The 23,753-nt window shown below is 42.9% G+C and overlaps 2 protein-coding genes across 5 annotated transcripts in view; one reads left to right on the forward strand and one right to left on the reverse strand.

Annotated features, from left to right (window-relative positions):
* Positions 1-1,081: 1,081 nt before the first annotated feature.
* Positions 1,082-5,466, forward strand: TMT1B (thiol methyltransferase 1B). 2 transcript variants are annotated; one of them, XM_072654947.1, is made up of 2 exons: positions 1,082-1,701; positions 2,232-5,466. In XM_072654947.1, exons 1-2 carry the CDS (start codon positions 1,204-1,206, stop codon positions 2,364-2,366), a joined length of 633 nt encoding a protein of 210 aa, XP_072511048.1. In that variant the 5' UTR covers positions 1,082-1,203; the 3' UTR covers positions 2,367-5,466. The 2 variants fall into 2 exon arrangements, with proteins under 2 accessions (XP_072511048.1, XP_072511047.1); XM_072654946.1 differs by having other exon boundaries at positions 1,091-1,701; positions 4,726-5,466.
* The window catches only part of ITGA7 (integrin subunit alpha 7), a 33,224-nt gene continuing 13,850 nt past the window's right edge, over positions 4,380-23,753 (reverse strand). For all 3 annotated transcript variants that reach the window (XM_072654944.1, XM_072654945.1, XM_072654943.1), the window contains 16 exons: positions 22,629-22,724; positions 22,111-22,172; positions 21,812-21,981; positions 20,495-20,644; positions 20,239-20,354; positions 19,570-19,762; positions 19,405-19,485; positions 19,221-19,300; positions 18,995-19,069; positions 18,664-18,766; positions 17,505-17,681; positions 17,156-17,272; positions 9,023-9,136; positions 8,368-8,466; positions 8,137-8,262; positions 4,380-6,306 (listed from right to left, as the gene is read on the reverse strand). In XM_072654944.1, the coding sequence (XP_072511045.1) occupies positions 6,076-6,306; positions 8,137-8,262; positions 8,368-8,466; positions 9,023-9,136; positions 17,156-17,272; positions 17,505-17,681; positions 18,664-18,766; positions 18,995-19,069; positions 19,221-19,300; positions 19,405-19,485; positions 19,570-19,762; positions 20,239-20,354; positions 20,495-20,644; positions 21,812-21,981; positions 22,111-22,172; positions 22,629-22,724 (1,990 nt within the window). In that variant the 3' untranslated portion in view covers positions 4,380-6,075. The remainder of the gene's footprint in view (positions 6,307-8,136; positions 8,263-8,367; positions 8,467-9,022; positions 9,137-17,155; positions 17,273-17,504; positions 17,682-18,663; positions 18,767-18,994; positions 19,070-19,220; positions 19,301-19,404; positions 19,486-19,569; positions 19,763-20,238; positions 20,355-20,494; positions 20,645-21,811; positions 21,982-22,110; positions 22,173-22,628; positions 22,725-23,753) is intronic.

Below are 23,753 nucleotides of genomic sequence, written 5' to 3' on the forward strand. Positions count from 1 at the left end.
ACCTGGCTCAAAAAGAGGAAAGATTGGAGAGATATTCACTCTACCATTTTAGGTTCACAGATTAAAAGAAATGGAAGAAAGATGAAATCCCCCATTCCTAGTTCACCAACAACAAAATATGTACAACTATAAAATATGTCATATCTGTGGGTCCTTAGCCAATCTTGGACAATTCTAGCTTTGCTAATCAAATGAGTTACTATTTGTAAAACTCTTAATAAGTGCTTGGCACACTTATTCCCTCCTCTGCTGCATCAACTACTCTCTGGCTGCTGTAGCATTCCTCACCAGGCTTCTTGCTACCAATGCCTCTTCTACTTGTCTCCCAAACCCTGTAAGCTCCTCTACAGGAGTCTGAATCAGAATGATGAAAGAAAAAGAAATGTGAACGAGAGAACATGTGATGGATTGATCAGTGTTATTCAACTACTCCTATTTGCCCCACACCTAAGTACTTTTTTAAATTATTTTTTCAACTAAGAATCAGTCATTTTTTTTCTCCTTCCCACCTCCCACTCAGCCCTGAAAAAAGAAAATCTTCTTACAAACAGCACAACAAACTCCCCCATTGTTGCTGAGCTGTGTCAGTTGTGTGTGACTCTTCATGACCCCATTAAGAGTTTTCTTGGCCAAGATACTGGAGGGGTTTGTCATTTCCTATCCAGTTCATTTGACAGATGAGGAAACTGAGGCAAACAGGGTTAAGTGACTTGTCCAGGGTCACCTAGCTTCTAGGAAATGTCTGAAGCCAGATCTGAACTCAGGTTTTCCTGACTCCAGGCTCAACACTCTATCCACTGCACTACCTAGCTGCTCCATAATGAATTTTAATGAATTTTTACTGAAATTTTAACAATCGGTTCTCATGACATCTATATGACATCAAGCCACTGAGCAGTGTTCAAGGTTTCAGACCAGGCCCCCTTGCCCCAATGTGGAAAAGTATTATTAAAAAGTGGGAGGGGGTGCCTATTGCCATCTGGAAGAATTCCAACTATCCTCTACCTCTTTCATCATCTCACTCCCATGGTTCATTTAACTCTGTTCTTTAAGAAATAAGTCCCTGTGAACTGAGAGTAAAGTCCAAACTATAAACAAACATTGTAGTGAAAGTAGAGACAAAAATTTTGGAGTCTAAACAGTTCCAGGCAGAAAGAAGAAATCCGGTCACAGAGCGACAGAGAGCTCACCCAGGACCCCACCATGAATGTCCTGGTTTTTGCTCTCCAGGTAGTCCTGTGTCTCCTGACTCTGCCTCTTCACCTGCTTGCCCTGCTCGGCTGTTGGCAACCCCTATGGAGTAAGTACTTTCCCTACTTCATGGCCGCAATAACTCCCAAGAGCAACCAGAAGATACAGGGTAAGAAACGGGAGCTTTTTAGCCAGATCAAGAAGCTGGCCGGAGCCTCTGGGAAGGTGACTTTGCTAGAACTTGGCTGCGGTACAGGTGCCAATTTTGAGTTCTACCCGGCCGGCTGCAGGGTCACCTGCCTAGATCCCAACCCCCACTTTAAGAAGTTCCTGACAGAGAGTATGGCCAAAAACAAGCACCTCCAGTATGAAGATTTTCTAGTGGCTCCAGGAGAGGACATGAGTCAAGTGGCTGATGGCTCCATGGATGCAGTGGTCTGCACCCTGGTCCTGTGCTCAGTCAAGAGCCCAAAGAAGGTCCTACAGGAAGTCCAGAGGGTGCTAAGGCCGGTGAGTAGGAGGACAATGGGCGTGAGGGCCGTGGAGTGAGTGATGGAAAAGACCCCAAGACAGCAGAGGTGCAGGGGAATGAGTCAATGCTAATACAGGCATTATTTCTAGAGGTAATAGAATTAGGAGAGCAGAGTCTTCTTGAAAGAAGGAGCTCAGGGTAATTACTATGCTATCATGGGATCCAGGTGTTTGGGGGACCAGAAAGTACAAAAATTGGGGTGGGGGTCCTTACTTTGATGTTTTGAAAGACCCAAATTTTCAAGGCCTCAAAAAAATACAATTTTCCAGGGATGGTGAGGGAAGGCCCTGAGGACTTGGCTGGGTGCCCTGATAGTAACTCTTAAAAAATATTGGGGATGGGACATACAGCCTGGTGTGCTTAGGACATGAGATATTAGATCTAAAGTTGGAAAGGACCTTGTAGGTCCTCAGATCCAACTCCCTCATTTTACAGAAAAGGAACCTGATACAGAGAGATTAAGTGACTTGCTCCTTGTCAAGCCATGCTACTTGTTGTCTCTCACTAGGTCAGCAGGAACAAAGAAAGGGGTAAGCCTTTCATCCTATGGCAATCTGCACTGCCCATCAAGGGTTCCTACAACCTTCTCAGCCTCAGTAGTCCAAATCCCAGCTACAAGGGGACCAAAGAGCTTCACTGCTGAGAAGGACTGGGCGTCACTCTGGATGTGATCATAAGATGAAAGATTAAGAGTTGAAAAATGCCTTATTGGTGAATGAGTCAATCCCTTCATTTTATAGATGGAGAATCCAACTGATTTGCATAATAATCAAAATAATTCATATTTAGGCAGAGCTTAAAGTTTTCAGTGTTCTCCACACAACAATCCCATGAAATAGATTTACAAGTACTGTGATGCCTATTTTAAAGACAAGGAGACTGAGTTTCAGAGAGGGTGCTTTGTTCCATTACACAAGTATTAAGCATCAGTCAGGACTCAAATACAGTTCTCTGGACTCCTGAGTTCTTTCCATAGCCTGGTAAGCCCCTGAGGAGTTAGAGGAATGTCAAGGTGGGTCAAAGGGACCAGACTCCCACTGAAAACTGTCCCTTGACTCTCACTGAACTAAAGTGAGAGGTGGAGGCAGAGGAAAGAAAGAGGACGTCTGCTCCAGGGGTCTGTATGGAAGAAGCATCACCTCAACAAACATAGCTAGAACTTCAAATGTGGCACCTCTGTAACAAGCTCTTGGCCTTTGTATATCTCTTTACCTTCCAAAGTACTTTCTAAATTATGGTCTAGCCTGACCTTCCCAACACCCCGAAAAGAGGGTATGGCAGAGGTTACAGTCACAAGATCTCAGCATTAGAAGGGCCTTCAGTGTGTCAGGGTCTCTACCAACTCTGGCTTGTTAGGTGTTCATTAAACATGACATGTTGAGGAAATAACTACATACCCCTTCCCATTCAAAGCATGGATAACTTTAAAATATCCTCAATAAGTATTCATCCAGTTTCTGTTTGAATATTTGCGGAGATAAGAAACTCAGTAACTCTCTAGGAAGTCCAAGTATTTGGAAGAGTTCTAGTTTATTAGCAAGTTTTTTCCTTTTCACCTAGTGATATTAGTTTGGTCTTCTGGAGTCACACAATTTAAGCCTAATAATATTAATCTCGTGCTAGCGAAGCATTGTGAGATTTGCAAAGTCTGTTCTTTCACAATAACCCTGTGAGGAGATATTATAAGCATTCTGACTCCTGTTAAATGTAAGGAAAATTAGGCTTGAGAAGCATTTTACCCACAATCACACACATAAATTTCCAAGGCAGTATTTAAATCCACTAGGTGGCACAATGGATAGAGTGCCAGACTTCCTGAATTCAAATCTGACCCCAGACACTTATTAGTTGTATGACCTTGGGCAAGTTGTTTAACTCTGTTTGCCTCAGTTCCTCATTTGTCAAATACTTGGATAAGGAAATAGCAAACCACTCCAGTATCTTTGCCAAGAAAACCTCAAATGGGGTCACAAAGAGTCGGATGAGACTGACAAACGACTGAACAACAATTTGAACCAAGATATCCTGACCTCTACTCCCATGCATTTCTACCTCTCTAATACATCTTATTAAATGTATTTCAAATATTTGGAAACAGCTATCTCACCTCCCACCCACACCCCATGAGTATCTCCTCCAGGTAAGCATCCCTCCAGCCCAGTTCCTTCAACTGATCTTCAAATGACAAGGTTTTAAATCCTTGCTAAAATGTGGAACTCTGAACCAAACACAATACGCCAGATGGAGCTGAACCATTACCCCAGCTATTCTATCAAACCCAGCATACCATCTCCAGTTTCTGAGCACCCCCACAGACTGACCCCCTCCTTCCTCCCACCATGCTGTGACTTACTCCCTCCTTCTTTTCCAAATCCTCATCATTCTTTGAGAATGATAAGGCACTCAGTTCATGGGCTGCCATTTCCATAGTCTTCTCTGACTCCCCCTGATTCCTGATGCCCTCTTCTTTCTCAGATTTTCCTAGAGCTCTCTGTCAGATATCTCCCTTGATCCCATCACCCCCTACCTTGTATTTGCTCATCTGCCAACATGTTACATAGGGCTATTTTCATCTGTTGCAATCAGTACCTTGTACATGGTAGGAACTTAGTAAATATTTGAGGAATCTGAATTTTTAGATGAAAAAACTAAGACACCAAGTGGTTAAGAAATTTACTCAAGCGAATTCATGACAGAACCAAGATTACAAACTAAGACCTTTGACTGGGCAGAGGCAGGCACCTTCCCACTCTGTTCTCAGGTATACCCACCATTCAAATATTTGTAAATAACAAAGAGCATGGACTTTGACTGGGGGGAGGGAGGTGGGGAGAGGAGAGGGACCAGAAAGGATCAAAAGGAAAAATGTCTCTGACTCTAACCTACCTTTCCCAAAAGTTATAGCCCTTGGCTTAAAAAAAATTTGGGTTTGGCGAAGATGGGGGGAGTTGAAAAAGGCAGACCCCTGAGTGACTTTGTAACTCTACCCCTCCTCGACAAAGGGAGGCATCTTCTTTTTCTGGGAGCATGTGGCTGAGCCCCCTGGAAGTTGGGCCTTGATGTGGCAGCAGGTGGCCGAGCCCACTTGGAAGCACATTGGTGATGGCTGCTATCTCACCAGAGAGACCTGGAAAGAGCTGGAGAGAGCCAAGTTTTCTGAACTACAATTTGAATGGCAACCCCCTCTCTTCAAGTGGCTACCAGTAGGTCCCCACATCATGGGACTGGCTGTGAAGTGACGTTATGGCACCATGAGACCAGCTGGATTATTCTATGCCTCTCTTTGCCCATCTCAGCCTGTTCTCTCTCTCTAAGAATACCCCATGAAAGGAGATGCCCTTGACCTCTCTATCCTCTACTTTCACTTCCTGCTTCTCCTTCCTTAGCTGGGCCTCCTCACTTCTCTTACCCTCTCTGTTGCCATCTCACCAGACCCCCATTCCCTCTTCAACACGCCCTCTCACTTATCCCTCCCATGACTTTACCATGAAACCTCTACTCTTTACCTGACCAGTTCTTCAGGAATTGATCTCTATTCTGAAGTGTAGACTTATCTATACATATCTCTCATCCTCTTTCCTCTCTTCTTCCCCTCTTTCATCTTCCTCTCCTCTCTCTCCCTACCTCCCCAGGCTGCTATTTCAGTCTACCTTCCTCCCACCCAGGTTTCCTATCGTCTCCCCAGCCCAAACTTTACTCATGTCATCTCTCCTCTCCCTAATAAAGTCTGTGTCTAAAAATCACTGGATTGATCTGTCAATCCCACCCCATACTCAACGTGGTATGGAAAATATAGGATCAAAAAACTAGGCCAACTAGGAGGCATGGGGCAAGTAAAGGGGCCCTTTGTGGAGTACTTAAATACTTTTTAATAAATAGACACAAAAGCCACTGAGACAGCCCAGAAAAGTGAGGTCAAGGGTTTAGGGGGGAATCCCAGGCGAAGCCTCTCCCCCTCCTTCCTGCCCAGAGCTAAGGCACTTCTAGAGAGGCACTAGGGATTTGGTTTTTTCAAGAATTATCAGAAGTTAAGAGAACCATGATTCTTTCTCTAGCCCCTTCCTAAGTCCTTGACATAGTGGTCCTGCTTCCTCTCTCCTGGTTACTACCTCTATAAGCTCCCAAAACCAAGGAGGATAGGATTAGGAAGGTAGAGAGGGGAGAGAGAGCAGTAAGGCAGGGGGAGAGTCTGTGATCCCAGACTCTTCTGGTAAGCCAACAACCACTCTCTCTGCACCCATGCTCCCCACGCTAAGAAGGCATCTCTAGGAAAATGTGGGGAGGCAAACTGGCTTTAGGACCACAGAGAAGAGAAGTGTCAGAGCCATGCCAGGGAGACGTGGAGAGCTGAGCTAGGCACTTCCCAGCTCTGGATGGCCACTGGTTCTTGGTTCTGAGTGTCCATCGGGACCCAGGATAGGATGTCCATCAGTACTCTCTCTCCGGGGGGTACCCCAGTTATTCCTCAAGATGGTTCCTGTTTTCTCCTCCTTGAATAGCTGCCGGTCCTCACGGGGTATCTTTACCGCATGGTATTGGGGTACTGTGGCCTCGGGGTACCGCGCCCGCTTGAAGAATCCCACCTAAAAGAAGATCCCCAGAAGTAAAGGGTTAGGCAAGTCATGGCCACAGGGACACAGACACCCAGTTCCAATCAGTGGCTCCCCCTCTCCTTCCTCAGGATGGAGGAAAGGTGCATGTGGTTCAATTATAATAGGAGCAGGAGAGGACAGACGACAACCAGTACAGGGCTCCAAACACTAACTGGCAAGAGAGGTAAGTACTGTCTGGCCCGAGTACACTGGGCCAAGGAAGCATTCTCTCATACTCCTTCCTTCTCCAGGGGTCAAAGGGACCTGAGGTTAGAGTGAAGAGCCAGAGGTAGAGAAAGAAAGGTGATGTTAGAGAAGGAGTAACAGAGTGGGCAGAATGCTAGGCCTAGAGCCAGGAAGGTGTAAGTTCAAATCCAGCCTCAGACAAGCTATTTCACCTCTATTTGCCTATTTTCCCATTTGTAAAATGGGAACAATAATAGCACCTCTCTCCCAGGATTGTTGTTAAGGATAAAAAGAGAATATTTGTAAGGTGCTTTATAAACCTTAAAGTGCTCTGTAACTGCTAGTTATTATTATAATTAGACCTGTCACCTTCCTCAACACCAGGAGCCCCATGGTGAGATCTTATGGGCCTCCTACCTCTGCCGGCAGTTGTGGCTATTTTTCACTCAGACTGGCTCCTTCCTGCCCACTTCTCCTGCCAGAGTGTCCCATCCCTTGTATATTTACCCCTCTATGCCCCCATAGACTCCTACTGAGGCTGGGTCCATTATACTTGAGCTTTGGCCCCTTATATGTGCCATTTGCAGACCCTACACCTTCTCAGCTTTGCAAATGGAGGTAGAGAATCCTGAAACTATCCAGTCATGCCTCTTGTATATAGCAGGCTAGGACCAAGTCACATGCTCAGACTCCCACAATCCTGTGCCACCCCTTCACAGGCTAGCTCACACTCACCGCTACACAATCATGCCTCCTGGAACACACATGCAGGATATCTCCCCAAATCTCCCACATGCTCACACTTTCCAGGTCTATGCACATTCATTCCACCATCCCCAAAGCTGCATATACTCACCCTTCCATACTCAGGCATGGTCCTTCCCTCCCAACTCCTGCAGGCTCACACACACTCCTGCCTCCTCACTTCCCTTTGCACACTCATGTCCCCAGAATGCTGAAGGGACCAACCTCCCCAGGGGCATGTGCACACATACACACAAAGTTCTATTACCCCACAGTGCCTGGGCCCCCTTGGTCTGCAGCCGAAGGCTGCACAGCCAGATGGGCCCGGTGATAATTGGTGGTAAATTGTAGGCCTTGGTTGCTCCGATGAAAGAAACCACACTGGAGTATTGGAGGAGGAAAGGGTCAAAAGAGAAAGGGGATGGGAAGGCCCAAGGGCAGGAGAGAGAGAGAGGATGGAGGGAGCAAGGGGGCTAGCATTCTAGAATCCCTGGAATATTCTGTTTGTCTATCTGAGAGAGTTACATAGTTCCACAGGATTCCTGCAAATTTTAATGGGAACAGGGGATTGAAGCTCCAGGGTTGATTTTATGTGGGGGTCACCTTCATCAGATCTTCTCCAGAAAGTTCTAGACCACTCCAAAAGCATATCAGAGCTTTAACATGGATGAGGGTAGACATGCATGGGTCTTCATCAACATATGTGTCTCCTTTCTCTCCATATGTGTCCCTCCTTTAGAGGATTCTCTGTCCCATGTCTTGGGGGAAAGGGAAGTTCTAAGCTCATTTTTCACTGCCTCATGTGTTTCTAAGTACCCTCAGACTCCCCCAGGATCTGGGAGCCCAGCAGAGCCACCAGCCTTGCTGACCTGTCCCCAGCCTCATTCTCACCTTCCACATGAGAAGAACAAGCAAAGCCAGCACCAGGATCCCAGCCAAGACAGCCAGTAAGATGACCCACCAAGGCACCCCACCAGCCACCACAGCCATGGGGTCTAGGTACACAGCCACAGGGATCTGCAAAGGAAAGGTTAACAAAATGACAAGGAGAAGGAAGGGAGAGGCAAAGACAGGAAGGAATAAATTGTTCTTCTTCTCCCATTTCCAAGCCCTGAGCATCACCTGTGTAGAGAAATCTCTGAATTTCAGATTCTGTATAGATGACTTGACAGCGATATTGGCTCGGACAATCAGATCCAAGGACTTCACGTCAGTATATTCCTGCAGTTGGAGATAGAGAGAACAGAGTTCAATGAAACATCTACACACACACACACACACACACACACACACACACACACACACACACACACACACACACACACACACCTCACTCCCCATATCTAAACTCCCAAGCCTCTCTAGGGTCCTAATCTCCCAAAAGCTTCATACAACTCTATGACAGTTATTAAAACACTTACTATGTTCACAGTAGGATGCTAAGGGCACAAACAAAAAAAATGAAGTTTCCAGAAGTTTCAGGGGTCTTTAAATTAATCCACAATTCAGGTGAAAGCCAGCACAGTGAAACCAACCATCTGAGTTTCCGATGGAGAAGGAAAAAATGAGGTAGCTTCTGATAGAGGAAAGTATATTTGCTGCTCTAAGGTCACCTGTTCCTACCCCTGCCCTCATCCTAAGCTGGAGCAATGTTTGGGGCCAAGGTGGAAGAGGAAGGCCCAGAGGTTCTAAAGTACAAAACTACTTGGGAGGTTCAAAGGGGCCACAGAGAGAAAAGAAGCTCAAATACCCTTGACACCCACCCAGTGCCCTTTACCTCCAGGAAAGTGCTGTTCCATAGGCGGCCCCAGACATGGAGCACAGCCTCTCGGTCAAAGCTGTAGAGTGGGCAGCTGTAGACAATGCATCTGGCAGTACCATTCTTACAGTCCTAGATGCAGACAGGGAAAGGCTCTATTATCAGACCTCACTATACATCCAGCTATCCAAAATCTCCAGATCATCCTCTTCCAACCACATTATTTGCTCCAGGCTCAGAGTTTCCCACAGGCCACCGCCACCCCACTCCCCATTGCTGTTTCCAACATTCCATATTTTTCCTTTTCCTCTGTACAGGAGGTGTAACAGATCACTCTGGCAGTCTGATGAAGCCCATAGACCCCTTCTCACGAATAGTGTTTTTAAATATGTAAAATAAAATACACAGGATTCAAAAAAACAATTACATTGAAATATAGCTATCAAAATTTTTATTAAAAATTCATAGGCCCCAGATTAAGACCCCCTCAAAAAAATCCAAAGTAATATTAGACTTGCTCCGTTTGGCCCCAAAGAACAAAACCAGGAGAAATATGGGTGAAAATTGCAAGGTTTGATGTCATTAAAAAAAACCCTCCTAACAATTTATAAGTATGTAGTAGGAAACTTCAAAAGCAGTGGGTTTGGGGGAGTTTACCTGCCAAGACAAACCCAGGAACTATATGAACACAATTACAAAACACGTTTTACACAAATACAGTCAGATCTAAACAATTGGAGAAATATTTAATTGCTCATCAATATAATAAAAATGACAATTCTACACAAATTAAGTACTTATTCAGGGCCATACCAATCAAACTGACAAAAAAAACTATTTTACAGAGCTAGAAAAAGTAATAATAAAATTCACCTGGAAGCACAAAAGGTCAAAGAATATCAATGGAGTCAATGAAAAAAAATATGAAGGAAGGTGGCCTAGTAACCAGACCTCAAATTGTGTTAGAAGGCAATAATCACCCAAAACATCTGGTACTGACTCAGTCGTAGAGTGGAGATCAGAGAAACAGACTAGGTACACAATATACAGTATTGTGAACATAGTGATCTAGTGTTTAACAAACACAAAGACACAAGACCTCACTATCTGACAAAAACTGCTTAGGAACACTGGAAAGCAATATGCCAGAAACCAGATATAGACCAGCACCTTATACCATATACCAAGATAAGGTCAAATTTATAATTTAGATGTAAAAGGTGATATCATAAGCAAATTAGAGAAGTATGAAAATTTTTACCTGTCAGATCTATGGATGAGGGAAGAATTTGCGATCAAATGAGATAGAGAAGGTCGTGAGAAGTAAAATGGATCAAATGATCATTAAATTAAAGGGGAAGTTGTACAAACAAAACCAATGCATGGAAAACTAGAAGGGAAATTTTATAACATTTCCCTGATATAACCTTTGTTTCTCAACTAGATAGAGAACTTAGTCAAATTTATAAGAATACAAGTCATTCCCCAACTGACAAATGCCCAAAGGATATGAACAGGCAGTTTTCTGAAAAAGAAGTCAAAGCTATCTCTAGTCATGTTAAAAAATGTTCTAAATCACTACTAGTTAGAGAAATACAAATTAAAACACCATTCTGATGAGTACTTTGGAACTATGCCCAAAGGGCTATTAAACTAGGCTTATTCTTTGACCCAGCAATACTACTACTAGGTCTGTATCCCAAAGAGATCAAAGAAAAAAGAAAAGGATCTATATGTACAAAAATTTTTATATATTTATCTTTCTGTGATGGCAAAGAAATGGAAATTGAGGACCTGCCCATCAATTAGGGAATGGCTGAATAAGTCGTCGTATATGATTGTGATGGAACACTATTGTGCTTTAAGAAGTGACAAGCTGGGGGCAGTTAGGTGACACAGTGGATAGAAGACCAGCTCTGGAGTCAGGAGGACCTGAGTTCAAATCCAGCTTCAGACACTTATTAGCTGTATGACACCCTGGGCAAGTCACTTAATCCTGATTGCCTCCAAAAGAAAAGAAAGTAAAAAGAAATGATGAGCAAGATGCTTTCAGAAAAATCTGGGAAGACTTATATGAACTCATGCAAAGTCAAGTGAATAGAACCAGAACATCCTATACAATAAGAGTAACAATATATGATGATTGACTATAAATGACATACAATGATAAATACAATGATCCAAGACAATTCCAAAGGATCCATGAGGAAAAATGCTATCTAACTCCAGAGAAAGAACTGATGGAGTCTGAATACAGATTGAAGAATAATTTTTTTACTTTATTTTTCTTGTGGGGTTTTTTTTGGTCTGTGCTTTCTTTTGCAACATAGCTAATATGGAAATATGTTTTGCATTATTTCACATGTATAATCTGTATCAAATTGCTTGCCTTCTCAAGTATGAGCAAAGGGAGGGAGGGAAGGAGAGAGTTTGGAACTCAAAAACAAATGTTAAATTTTTTTACATGTAATAAATAAAATAAGAGAAAAATAAAATTAGAAGGGAATATATGGGGAAAATAGTGGGTTTTCCTCCACTGGAGGTCCTCAGACAGAGGCTTGAGGCTTGTTGGATATGTTATAGTGGGAATTCCTTTTCTACTGTGTGTTGAACTATATGCCCACTCAAAGTCCCTCCAATTCTTAATATCCTGTGGTTCTGTGATCCCCAACAATCATCTAGCCTCCACTAGAAGACCTCTAATAGGAGGAAACCTACTTTTCTTGAATCAGTTTATTCCATCCTGGATCAAGGGTTCTTAATCAGAAATCTGTGATCTTTTTTTAGAAAAATATTTTGATAACTGTATTTCAATAGAATTGATTTCCCTCATGATCTGAAGTATTTTATGGTATACATTTAAAACCATGATTCTGAGAAGGGTTTCCCCAGACTACCAAAGGGGTCCAAGACACAAAAAATATTAAGAACCCCTGCTCTGTATCATCAATGTACTGCCCAAAATGGAAAAAATTTAGACAATTAGAAATGGAGTTAGGAAGACTTAAGTTCAAATCCAGCCATCAGCACTTACTAGCAGTCTGACCCTAGGTAGTAATAATAACAATAGCTAACATTTATATAGCACTTACAGTGTTATGTGTCAGACCCTGGACTAAGCACCTTATAAATATTATCTCGTTTAATCCTCACAACAACCCTGGGAGCTAGGTACTATCATCATCTCCAGAAGAAACTGAGGCAAACAGAGTTTAAGTGACTTGCCCAGGGTCACAAAGCTAACAAGTGTCTGAGACCAGAACTCAGATCTTCCTGACTACAAGCTTTGCATTCCATCCACTGGGGGTGGCTCAGGAGGAGAAGCGAGGCTGGTGACCTGCACAACCTTCCCTCACTCAAAGCAAAGTCAAGTGCAAGTCATGTCATCATTTCTCTGATGGTATGGTCCTCTTCAAAAACAAAGGACGAACACAACCTATGAGTAGACCAAGCTGCCTGAATGAAGACCCAGCTAGCTGGGTAACTCAGCTCATCCTCTCCCTTCTGTCTTGCTCTCCCCTTCCTTCTCCTCTCCAAAGGAAAGGAAATTTAGATGGCCAGAGGATGCTTAGTTAACGGGGTTTACTGGCTAGATTTCTTTCCTTCCTTCTTTCTTTCTTTCTTCCTTTCTTCTTTCTTAAAACCTTAAACCCAGTGCACTCTGAAGCCCACAGATTGGAGAGTAGGTCCCTGCCCAAACTCCACTTAATGGCTGTGTTGTGGACCCTGCTGGCTTAAGAGCGATTATCAACAGTAATTGTTGCTGTTTCCCTCCCAGCTTGATTTAGTTATATTTTTTTCTTTTGCTCATTAAAGGGGTCATTCCCTGACTGCTTCTTAAAGAGACCTATTCACTGAATGGGTGTTACCTCACTCTAAGTGAGTACCTGAATAGGCCTTAGCTGAAAAAAGACCAAGGCCTCCCACTGCATCCTGGGTCATCTCCAGTCATCATGATGAATATTTGGTCATCGTATTCAGATGGCTCTGGAGGAGAAGTGAGGCTGGTGACCTGCACAGCCCTCCCTCACTCAAAACAAAGTCAAGTGTAAGTCATGTCATCATTTCTCTGATGGTATGGTCTTCTTCAAAAACAAAGGACAAACACAATCTATCCACTGCACCACCTAGCTGTCTCAGCCTCTGATTCACTTTCCTTATCTGTAAAATGAGAATAATAACAGCACCTCCCTTACAGGATTGTGGTGAAGATCAAATGAGATAATATCTGTAAAGTTTTTGCAAACCAAAGCATTACATCAAGGCTGTATGTTATTATCAATAAAGGCCGGTAGGTGGCATAGTGGAGAAAGCACCACGTCTGCAGTTAGGAAGACCTAAATTCAAACATGAAAATGTCTTAGACATTTACTTGCTGTGTGACTCCGGGCAAATCAATTAACCTATGTTTGGTTCAGTTTCTTCATCTGCAAGGTCAGTTGTTGTGAGGATCAAATAGCAAGTACTATATAAGTTTATATAGGCTGAAGAGTTATTGTAAAGTCTCCACAAACGCATATCCACACCAACCATGCTATTCTGATCTTTCTTTAGTGCCAACAAAATATGCAGCATTACTCAATATAACAAATAAGCAAACATACCTTTTGAGAACAGAACAGTGCCTCTCCAATAATCATCTTACTATTTTTCAAATGTGAATGTAGTGGTGAAGAAATATATACATTTATTTAAAAGCATTATTGAACTCATGTATTTTCTCAATCAACAAATACTGATAGCCCAATTGCTATCATGTAAGAATCCTGGAATTTTTTTTTTACATTAAAAAGAGAGTTCTTCATTGTTCTAAATACCAATGGACCGTAAGATTCCATTAGTAATTTTGACCACCGTGTCACAATGATGACTTCTATTGAGTTTGAAGTCTACTAAAGTCCACCAGGTCTTTTCTCATAATTAATTGTTGTCTAGCTACATCTGCCCCATCCTGTACTGGAGCAGTTGATTTTGCTTTGACCTAAGTGCACGATTTTGTTTTTATTCCTACTAAATTTTATCTTGTTTCCTCAAGTCAGCAGTCCAGTAAAAAAAATGTACATGCCATTGCTTCCCTCATCCAAGTCTTTGTCAAAAATTAGAGAGATACCAGAGATTCAAGTAAAAAATTACTAGAATTAATAAACAACTTTGGCAAAGTTGCAGGGTACAAAATAAACCCACACAAATCTTCTGCATTCCTATATATTAGCAACAAAGTCCAACAGCAAGAGATAGAAAGAGAAATCCCATTTAAAGTTAGGGTAGACAGTATAAAATACTTAGGAGTCTACCTGCCAAAACAAACCCAGGGATTATATGAACACAATTACAAGACACTTTTTGCACAAATAAAGTCAGATTTAAGTAAGTGGAAAAACATTAGTTGCTCATGGGTAGGCCGTGCTAATATAATAAAAATGACAATTCTACCCAAATTAATATACTTATTTAGTGCCATACCAATTAAACTATCAGACAATTACTTTCTAGAGCTGGACAAAATAATATCAAAATTCATTTGGAAAAACAAAAGGTCCAGAATATCAAAGGGACTAATGAAAAGAAATGCTTGGGAAGGTGGCCTAGCGCTACCAGACCTCAAACTCTACTATAAAGCAGCAATTATCAAAACCACTTGGTATTGGCTAAGAAACAGAGAGGTAGACAAGTGGAATAGACTTGGCACTCAAGATGCAATATGCAAGGAATATAGCAACCTTCTGTTTGATAAACCCAAGGACCCCAGCTTCTGGGATAAGAACTCATTGTTTGACAAAAATTGCTGGGAAAACTGGATAACAGTGTGGCGGAAATTAGGCATAGACCCATACCTGACACCGTACACAAGAATAAAGTCCAAATGGGTACATGATTTAGGTATAAAGATTGATACCATGAATAAACTGGAGAAGCAAGGAATAGTGTATTTATCAGATCTATGGAGAAGGGAAGAATTCTTTACTAAAGGAGAGATAGAATGCATTATGAAATGCAAAATGGATAACTTTGATTACATTAAACTGAGAAGTTTTTGCACAACCAAACCCAATGCAACCAAAATCCGGAGGGATGTAGTAAATTGGGAAAGAATTTTTACAGCTAAGCTCGGGGATAAAGGCCTCATTTCTAGAATTTATAGAGAACTGATCCAAATGTATAATCATACAAGTCATTCCCCAATTGATAAATGGTCAAAGGATATGAACAGGCAATTTTCAGAGGAAGAAATTAAAGCTATCTATAATCATATGAAAAAATGCTCTAAATCACTATTGGTTAGAGAGATGCAAATCAAAACAACTCTGAGGTACCACATCACACCTATAAGATTGGCAAACATGACAGAACAAGAAAATGATAAATGCTGGAGAGGATGTGGGAAAGTTGGAACACTAATTCATTGTTGGTGGAGCTGCGAGCGCATCCAACCATTCTGGAGAGCAATTTGGAACTATGCCCAAAGGGCTACAAAAATGTGCATACCCTTTGACCCAGCAATATCGCTACTAGGACTATATCCCCAAGAGATCATAAAAATGGGAAAGGGTCCCACATGTACAAAAATATTTATAGCAGCACTCTATGTAGTTGCCAAAAACTGGAAGTCAAGGGGATGTCCATCAATTGGGGAATGGCTGAATAAATTATGGTATATGAATGTAATGGAGTACTATTGTGCCATAAGAAATGATGAACAAGAAGACTTCAGAGAGGCCTGGAAGGACTTATATGACCTGATGCTGAGTGAAAGGAGCAGAACCAGGAGAACTTTATGCACAGCAACAACCACAGTGTGTGAGAGTTTTTTCTGGTAGACTTAGATTTTTGCAATAACACAAGAACTTCTTACCAAAAAAAAAAAAAAAAAAATCCCAATGGAGGATCTCAAGGCAAAATGCCTGCCACACTCAGACAGAGAAATATGGAAGTCACTCACATATTGTAGCAGATCATGTTTGTGTATGTGTATGTGTTTGTGTATCATGTTCTGATTTGTTATACGATTTCTTTCATTTATCTTAGTCTGACTACATAGCATGACTATAGTGAAAATATACTCAATAGGAAAGTATATGTGGAATCTATACAGAATTGTATGCAGTCGTGGGGAGGGAGGGGGGTAGTGGGGAGTAGGTGGGGAGGGATAAAATCGCAATTGTATGGCAGTGATTGTTAAACATTACAAAATAAAAATAAAAATAAAAAATTAGAGAGATAGAGAGAGAGAAAAAGAAAGAGAAACAGAGACAGAGAGCACCAAGGATAGAGTCCTGTGGCATTCTACAGGAGACATCCATCCCAATTGACATTGATCCATTAATCAGTACTCTGAATCCAAATATTCAGCTGGCAGTCCCACCTAACTATACCATAAAATCCAGCCTACAATACTCACTCTTGTCCACATCCCTTCAACGCTTATATACAGTCAGCTTTCAACTATCTAGAACAAAAGAAGGAAATATCTGGACCACAGGGTATGATTTCTTTTAACATATATTGTCTTTCCTAATTCAGTCAACTATGAAATGAGTCTGCAGTCTCTGAGCTCAAAATGACAGGATCATAGGAGGTTGCCTAGGATAATGAAGAGGCTGGAGAAAAATCAGCTCAAATTAAAACCTTACTCACACAAATAGCCTAGAACTAGCTACTCAGCTATCATCAAATACATTTTCACTTGTCCCTGCATGCTAAGTAAGCCTTAGGGAAATCAATCTGTGGGCATATGTTGCTTCCTCTAATCCCAACACCCATCCTCTTGGGAGCCCTCCCAGGACAAGAACCCTATCATCTCCTGCCTCTGGAGATCCTCCTCATCTCTACTCACCACCCCATGCTCAACACAAGACTCTGTCCACAATTCATGGTGCTGATTTTCACTACCAGATTATGCTGAATACCTGCCCACTATAGGCTCATAGGATCTTTGTATTTAGAGCTAGAAAAGATCTTAGAAATTAATCATCCCAACCATCTTCTTTTGCAGATGAAAAAACTGAGAAACAAAGACGTGAAATAATGTGCAGATCATACCTGTAGAAAGTACTAAAGGCAGCCTTGAACAAAGATCTTGTGATTCATAATTCAGAACTCTTTGCCTGTTGTAATCACCCAACTCTCATGTCTTTCCTGCATTGCCCTTACCAGGGTAACCTTTTTCTTCTTCTCTGCAGAGGTCACAGACCACCTGAGGCCTGAGCTACTGGACTTGGGCTCTGGCTGTCCCAGCTCCCGCCGCTTCCGATCTCCACTCTCAAAGTCCTAGAGAGGGAACACAAGAAGTTCCAAACTCAGAGCCTCGGGGGAATGTCCATTCTTTTTCCTTTCCCAGGTTAGATGAACACCCGGAGGAACCAGTATTAAAGTGTTGTCCTCTCCACCCCTAGACCTATAAGATATCCTCTTCAAGAATTTGAGCTCCATTTATATAGCTTCAATAGTGTAGCTACCACCAATCCCAGGCCTCTCCCCTCAACCCTAGCCCCAACCATACCAGTCCAAGGATGTTAGCTTTGGGGATACAATTCCCCTGTTGCCCAGGTCCTCGACCACCCTCCAATTCCACTCGCATTGGATATAGGAGCCACTTCCCATTGGCAATCTCATGTGGCCACATGATATTTAGAAAAGCTGAGCCCAAAGTTTTCAGTGACTGGCCCTGGTTAGAGACCTGTGGGTATAAAGTAGAATATGGAAGAGGAATTCAGTGACAATGCAGGACCTGGCACTCCCTGCAGTTTACAAATACACGTGATTGTACAAAGATAGAGAGCTAGGAGGAGAAGCCCAAGGTGAATAGAGAGATGGGATGAGAGGTGGACCAAGAAGGGGAGGAAGGGAGCAGGGCAGAGATTCCACTGAAGACTCAAGAACCAAGACTTTGTACCAAGTACTATCACCTAGAGAGAATGCTGGAGACCACAGTGGGGAAGTAAGAGAGATCAGTCCTGATAAGGACAGAAGTCTGGGAAGCAAAACAAATATCCCTTCCTCCCCCTACCTAATGGATCAGGGGAAAGGCATGTTTCTGTCTTCACTGCTCAAGGGCCACCATTCCTGTTGAACAGGGATTCTTAACCTAAAATCTCTGAAGCTGGCTTTCTAAATATACATTTTTTGATAACTACTTCAATAAAATTGGTTTCCTTTGTAATCTAATGTAACTTTATTTTATGCCTTTAAAAACACATTTCTGAGAAGGTGCCTATAGGCTTTATCAGACCATAGCCAAAGGGGTCTAGGACACCCACAAATAGGTTAAGAATCCCTGAGGGGTGAGATTGATTCAATCCAACCAAATGAATATTTATCAAGTACTTGCCACATACAAAATACTATGCTAGGCCCTAGTCTAAGTCACCTCAGACATCCTTTCCACCACATGGACATATGGACCCTTTTCCTGGAGACAGTCCCCCCCTTTACAGGTAAGGAAATGGAAAGCCCAGACCAGTTAAGTGATGTGCCCAAAGTACACAGGTGATGAAGAGGCAGAGTCAAGATTCATGCCCAGGTCCTCCAACTCTACTGTATCATACTCCTTACAAGGAGTCTGGGGTAAGTAGAGCAGCCCTGGGCCCAGCCATGACTCAACTAGGTTAGTGAATAGAAATGGACAGAGTGGGAGGGGATGTGTCTAAGGGATCACTCACCGTGATCTCATATTTGACCTTGCTGCCCACATCCCTCTCCGACTGCATGGCCCTCTCGCCCCTCACCACACCAGAGAAGAAGAGCTTCTCAGGAATTACCTTCCTAGGGAGAGAGATTGGGGAGAGGTGGACATAGGAAAGGGAAAGGGAAAATAAGCACAGAAATTAGGGGGAGTTAAGTATGGAAGTGAGGAAGAGGTGAAAACGTGATTAAGGTCAAGAGCCCAAGGGAAGGAGAATAGTCCAAGCCTAGAAGCTGGTAGAGGGTATCCCATCCCCATCATGCTTCCCACTCATCAAGATCCACTCAGAATACTAGAAGTTTACTCACCCTACAATAGACAGGGGTAACTCAATGACAACTCGGGCAAGGGCAGTGACTGGATGCAGCTCCTGCTCGCTGATTCTGGGGGGTGGCAGTGGGAACAGGGTTGCTGGAGGTGAAAGTATAAACAACACAGGCTTCCAAGCCCTGTCCACCCTAAAAATGGCAAGTACCCCTTTCCACTTCTCTATGACCTCTCCTAGCCCCAACACGGCAATGCCCCTGGTCTTACGTGGCCAGTAATAGCTCCACCTCTAGCTTAGTGGTCTCGATTGTGATGCCTGAAGTTCCCAAGATGAGGTAGAAGGTAACCTTGGGGGGAGGCATGGGAAAGAGAGAGTGAAGGAAAAGGGCTGAGTTTTGAGCAGTCACCAGACATGAGTACAGGAGGCAAAGAAGAAGTCAGAGATCCCAACCTGGGCTCCTCTCTTCATGGGGTTCCCCAGCTCACATTCCACTCGAGAAGCATTCTCATTAGACACACAAAGGGGCTTTTCCTAAAAGATAGGTAGAGTCAGGCTAGACTGTTGGATATCCCTGTACCTCTGTTCTTTCCCAGGTATTTATCATGGGGCCCTTACCGCAGGCTCCAGAGCCCGCACCCCCACATAATTCAGAGCGGTGGGGAGGGAAATGAGGAGCTGAGCTTCATGGGCATCATCCCCATCAGCCTCAGGCTGGTCTGGGTCTGAGGGCAGATTGGTGACAGTCAGCTCCAGACCAATGACTGGCTGCCCACTCAGGGCAAACTCAGCTGTGATTCCATCTTCATCCCTGGAAGAGTTAGAGATGGCATTCACTACAGGAGCTATTCTCCTCATCTCTATCTGTTTCTGGTCTCACCCCACCTAACCCCAGTCTTTCTCTGGTATCCTCCCTTCAGTTCATTCCTCCTTCTGCCTCCTTTTCTTCCACCCTATCTCTTTTCTCTCAATTCTCCACATACTCCCTGCTACAAACTCATATCCCAGATCCAAAATACAGGATCAGTGTTTGGTCTGGAAGAAAGTCCATCAGTTCCCTTTACTCTGCCTCTTCTATAGGTGTATCCTATGATCAAGAACTTCTCTGAGGTTAACCTCTTTCCTCAGTCCCTCTCATCAGTCTGTCTTCTTTGGGAAAAAGAAAAACAGGTCTTCCTACTTCAAAGACTTCACATGTAACCCTACCACCTCTGAGATTTCTATTCTGTGACCCAGATACTCTGGTCTCTTCATTTCTCCCATGCCCTCCCTCCTCCACCTCCTCACATTGGCAGTGGATGGAACTCTGTGTCCCCAACCCGGGCACAGAATCGGGCACGGGCAAGCTGCAAGTTGCTCTGGCAGATCTTATCTTCTCCACAACCTTGCTTGAGGAAGTGAATCTAAGGATGATAAAGTAGAGAGAGAGGGGAAATCACTGTAAACCTCTCCCTCTAGCAATGGTCTTCCCACCCAAACATACGGAATTCCATGCAGGGCAATGATCTCTCTCACACACACACACACACACACACACACACACCTCTGCCCTCTGGGTACTTGGCTGGTGGGCATTAAGGATGGGTGGCAGAGGAAGCAACTCTTGTCCAGAGACCTGACGCTGGATTCGGGAAGACCGGAGGCTGTAGGACAGGGTCACTATGACAGCCCGAAGCTTGTCCTTGACATTATCCTGGGAAGGCAGATGAAAATAGGGAAGAAACCAGGTTCTAATGGAGCATACATATAGTCCCCAAGTCTTCAGCCCTCCTCATGTCCCAATCAAAGGCCCAGTTCTTATTGAGCTTGGGCTAAAAGAAGCTGAGAGATGCAAGCATGAGGCAGGATAAAGCTAGAGAACATCCAGTCTACAGAAGGGAAGGCTAGAATGCTCCAGACATTGCCCTAGATGAAAAGTTCTAAAAAAAAAAAAAAAAAAAAAAAAAAAAGAATTTCTGGAAAACTATGTATAACAAAAGCTCACAATTGTTCACATGTCCCTTTTTTGCTCTTTGTATATTGTCACGTTCATAATAAGACAAAAGAATGAGTCTATGGAGGAATAGAGCCTATCAATCCTCTGGACAAAGATCAAGAAACAATTTTCCAAATTTTCAAGGTACCACTACCAGGAATAATAATATAGAGAGAGAATTATATATTAGTATTAATAGTAGTGATAAAATTAGAATATATCAACAGATATATATATATATATAAAACTAGGATAGTATTTCAAGGTTTGTAAAGTCCCTTCCTCACAGCAGCCTGATGAGTGAGGCAGCACAAGTATTACCCATCCCCCATTTTGCAGCTGAAGAAACTGAGACTCAAAGGTTAAATGTATAGCTGAAAATGATACTCGGGTCTTCTGACTATACTAACTCCAACAGACCTCTGGAAAACAGAGAAAAAAGAGTGAAAGGGAAGGGAAGTCACATCTCTATAGTAGCTCCAATGCTCCAAACACTATGCTAAGCACTTTTTGTCAATTTTATCTCATTTGATCTTCACAACAACTCTGTAAGGTAGGTACTATTACTAACTCCATTTTATAGTTGAGGCAAATAGCAGGTGAGTGACTTGCTCAGGGTAACATAGCTAGTAAGCATCCAAGGCTGGATAACTCTATCCACCAGACCTCTAGCTGCCAAGGAAGGGGAGTGTCTCTATATCTCCTGGCATTGGAGAAAAGCCCATCCATGGGGACCTGGGGCACAGATGAAGAAGAAAAATGGGATGATACTGGGAGGGAATTTAGGGACATTTTTTGAGTACTGGATAATAAACAGAGAGAAAGGAATGACTGGAAAAGGGAGCTGAAGTGGAAACAGGAGGGATAAGTCAAGGGCCTGCTCACCTGCAGCTGGAATGTGGCATTCCCACAGGCTCGATCATTCTGGTGCCTAAGCCACACAGTGCCTGAACTCTGGTGTTTGAAGTCAGTAGGGCTTCGATTCAGGAAAGACACACGAGGAACCTGACCCCGGAGCCGCCTATCTGTGTCCCCATCTAATATATAATTCAGGCCTGGTAGATGGGAAGAAAGGGCTGAGAAACAATCCCAGCCTACCCCTGCCCACTTCTCCGCCTCAGCACCTTCACCCTCACCCATACTGGCTATCCTGGAAAAAAAAAAAATCAATGGCCTTCACTCACCAACACTAGGATTGTAGCTGCTGGGATTGGCGATATAACTGAAGCAGACTCTGAGGTCCACACTATGGGCAGAGGGAAAAGTTCTCCAGGTCAAGTATTGTGAGAACTCAGAGATCCTGATCCTGCCCAGCTTCTGTCCTAGGGATGTATTGGCTATGTACTTGATGCACCAAGTCAAGGTGAGGGAAGTCACATTTGGGAAGCAGGGTTAAAGGAGGGAGGAACTGAAACCCAGAGTGTCCAGAGCCACTGGCCCTAAGACCAAACACTCTGAGGATTTATTGTTAGGTAGATTAGATTATCTCGTTCAAACTCCTTGTTTTAAAGATAAGCAAAGTAAGGTTCATGGAAGTGAAAAGGGACCATATTCCCAAGTTCTCTCAGCTGGCAAACATCAGGCAGGATCTGGACTCATACCTAGATCTTCTGACTTCTACACCCAGTGTTATTGCTCTGACACCAGCTGTCTCCCTCAGTTGAGCCTTTCCCTCCCAACTTCCCCAGGGGCCCTGCCTCACCAGACCATCTGACCATCAGCACAGTTAGGCAGCTCTAGATCAATGGCTCGAGGTGAGATAGAGATGTCATGAGAGACGTGGAGGACTGGATGGGACCTAGGGATTGACATGATGGTGCAAAGTGGAGAAGGATTATATAATTAAAAATCAGGGACATCATCAAGAATACAATAAGGTTACATCATTGCATGAAGGAAGGAAGGAAGGAAAAGAGGAAAGGAGGGAGGGAGGAAAGAAAGAAGGAAAGAGAGAGGGAAAGAGAGGGAAAGGAAGAAGGAAGGGAGGAAGGGAGGAAGGAAGGAAGGAAGGAAGGAAGGAAGGAAGGAAGGAAGGAAGGAAGGAAGGAAGGAAGGAAGGAAGGAAGGAAAAAGGAAGGAAGGAAGGAAGAAAGGAAGGAAGGGGGATAAAAATCTAACTTTTATGGTAGTTATTGTAGAACATTAAAAAAATAAAATAAAATAATAAAAAAAAACAATTGGAGAAATACTAATTGCTCATGGGTAGGCTGAGTCAATATATTTAAAATGAAAATTGTACCTCAATTAATTTACTTATTCAGTGTCATACCAATCAAACTACAAAAAAGTAATTTTATAGAAATAATACTAACAAGATTCACTTGAAAGAACAAAAGGTCAAGAATATCAAGGGAGTCAATGGAAAAAAATGTGAAGGAAAGTGGCCTAGGAGTACCAGATTTCAAACTATATTATAAAGCAACAATTGTCAAAACAATCTGATACTGGATCAGAAATAGAGTGGAGATGAGTGGAATAGTTTAGGTAAACGAACACAGTCATCTAGTGTTTGACAAACACAAAGATGCAAGCTTTTGGGACAAAAACTGCAAGAAACTGGAAAACAATTTGGCAGAAACTAGGTATAGATCAATATCTCACACCATATGGCAAGATAAGGTCAAAATGGGTACATGATTTAGACATAAAGGGTAATATCAACAGCAAATTAGGGGAACATGGAAAATTTTCCCTGTCCGATCTATGGATAAAAGAAGAATTTGTGACCAAACGAGATAAAGAAGATCACAGGAAGTAAAATGAATCATTTTAATTACATTAAATAAAATAGGGGTTTGCATAAACAAACCCAATGAAGCCAAGATTA

The sequence above is a fragment of the Notamacropus eugenii genome, chromosome 3 (assembly GCF_028372415.1).
Source record: "Notamacropus eugenii isolate mMacEug1 chromosome 3, mMacEug1.pri_v2, whole genome shotgun sequence".
NCBI lineage: Eukaryota > Metazoa > Chordata > Mammalia > Diprotodontia > Macropodidae > Notamacropus > Notamacropus eugenii.

Coding starts and splice junctions, on each gene's coding strand:
- TMT1B (XM_072654946.1), top strand. CDS start 1,204: ATGAATGTCCTGGTTTTTGCTCTCCAGGTAGTCCTGTGTCTCCTGACT. Junction 1,702..4,725: donor TCCAGAGGGTGCTAAGGCCG/GTGAGTAGGAGG, acceptor TCCTCGACAAAG/GGAGGCATCTTCTTTTTCTG.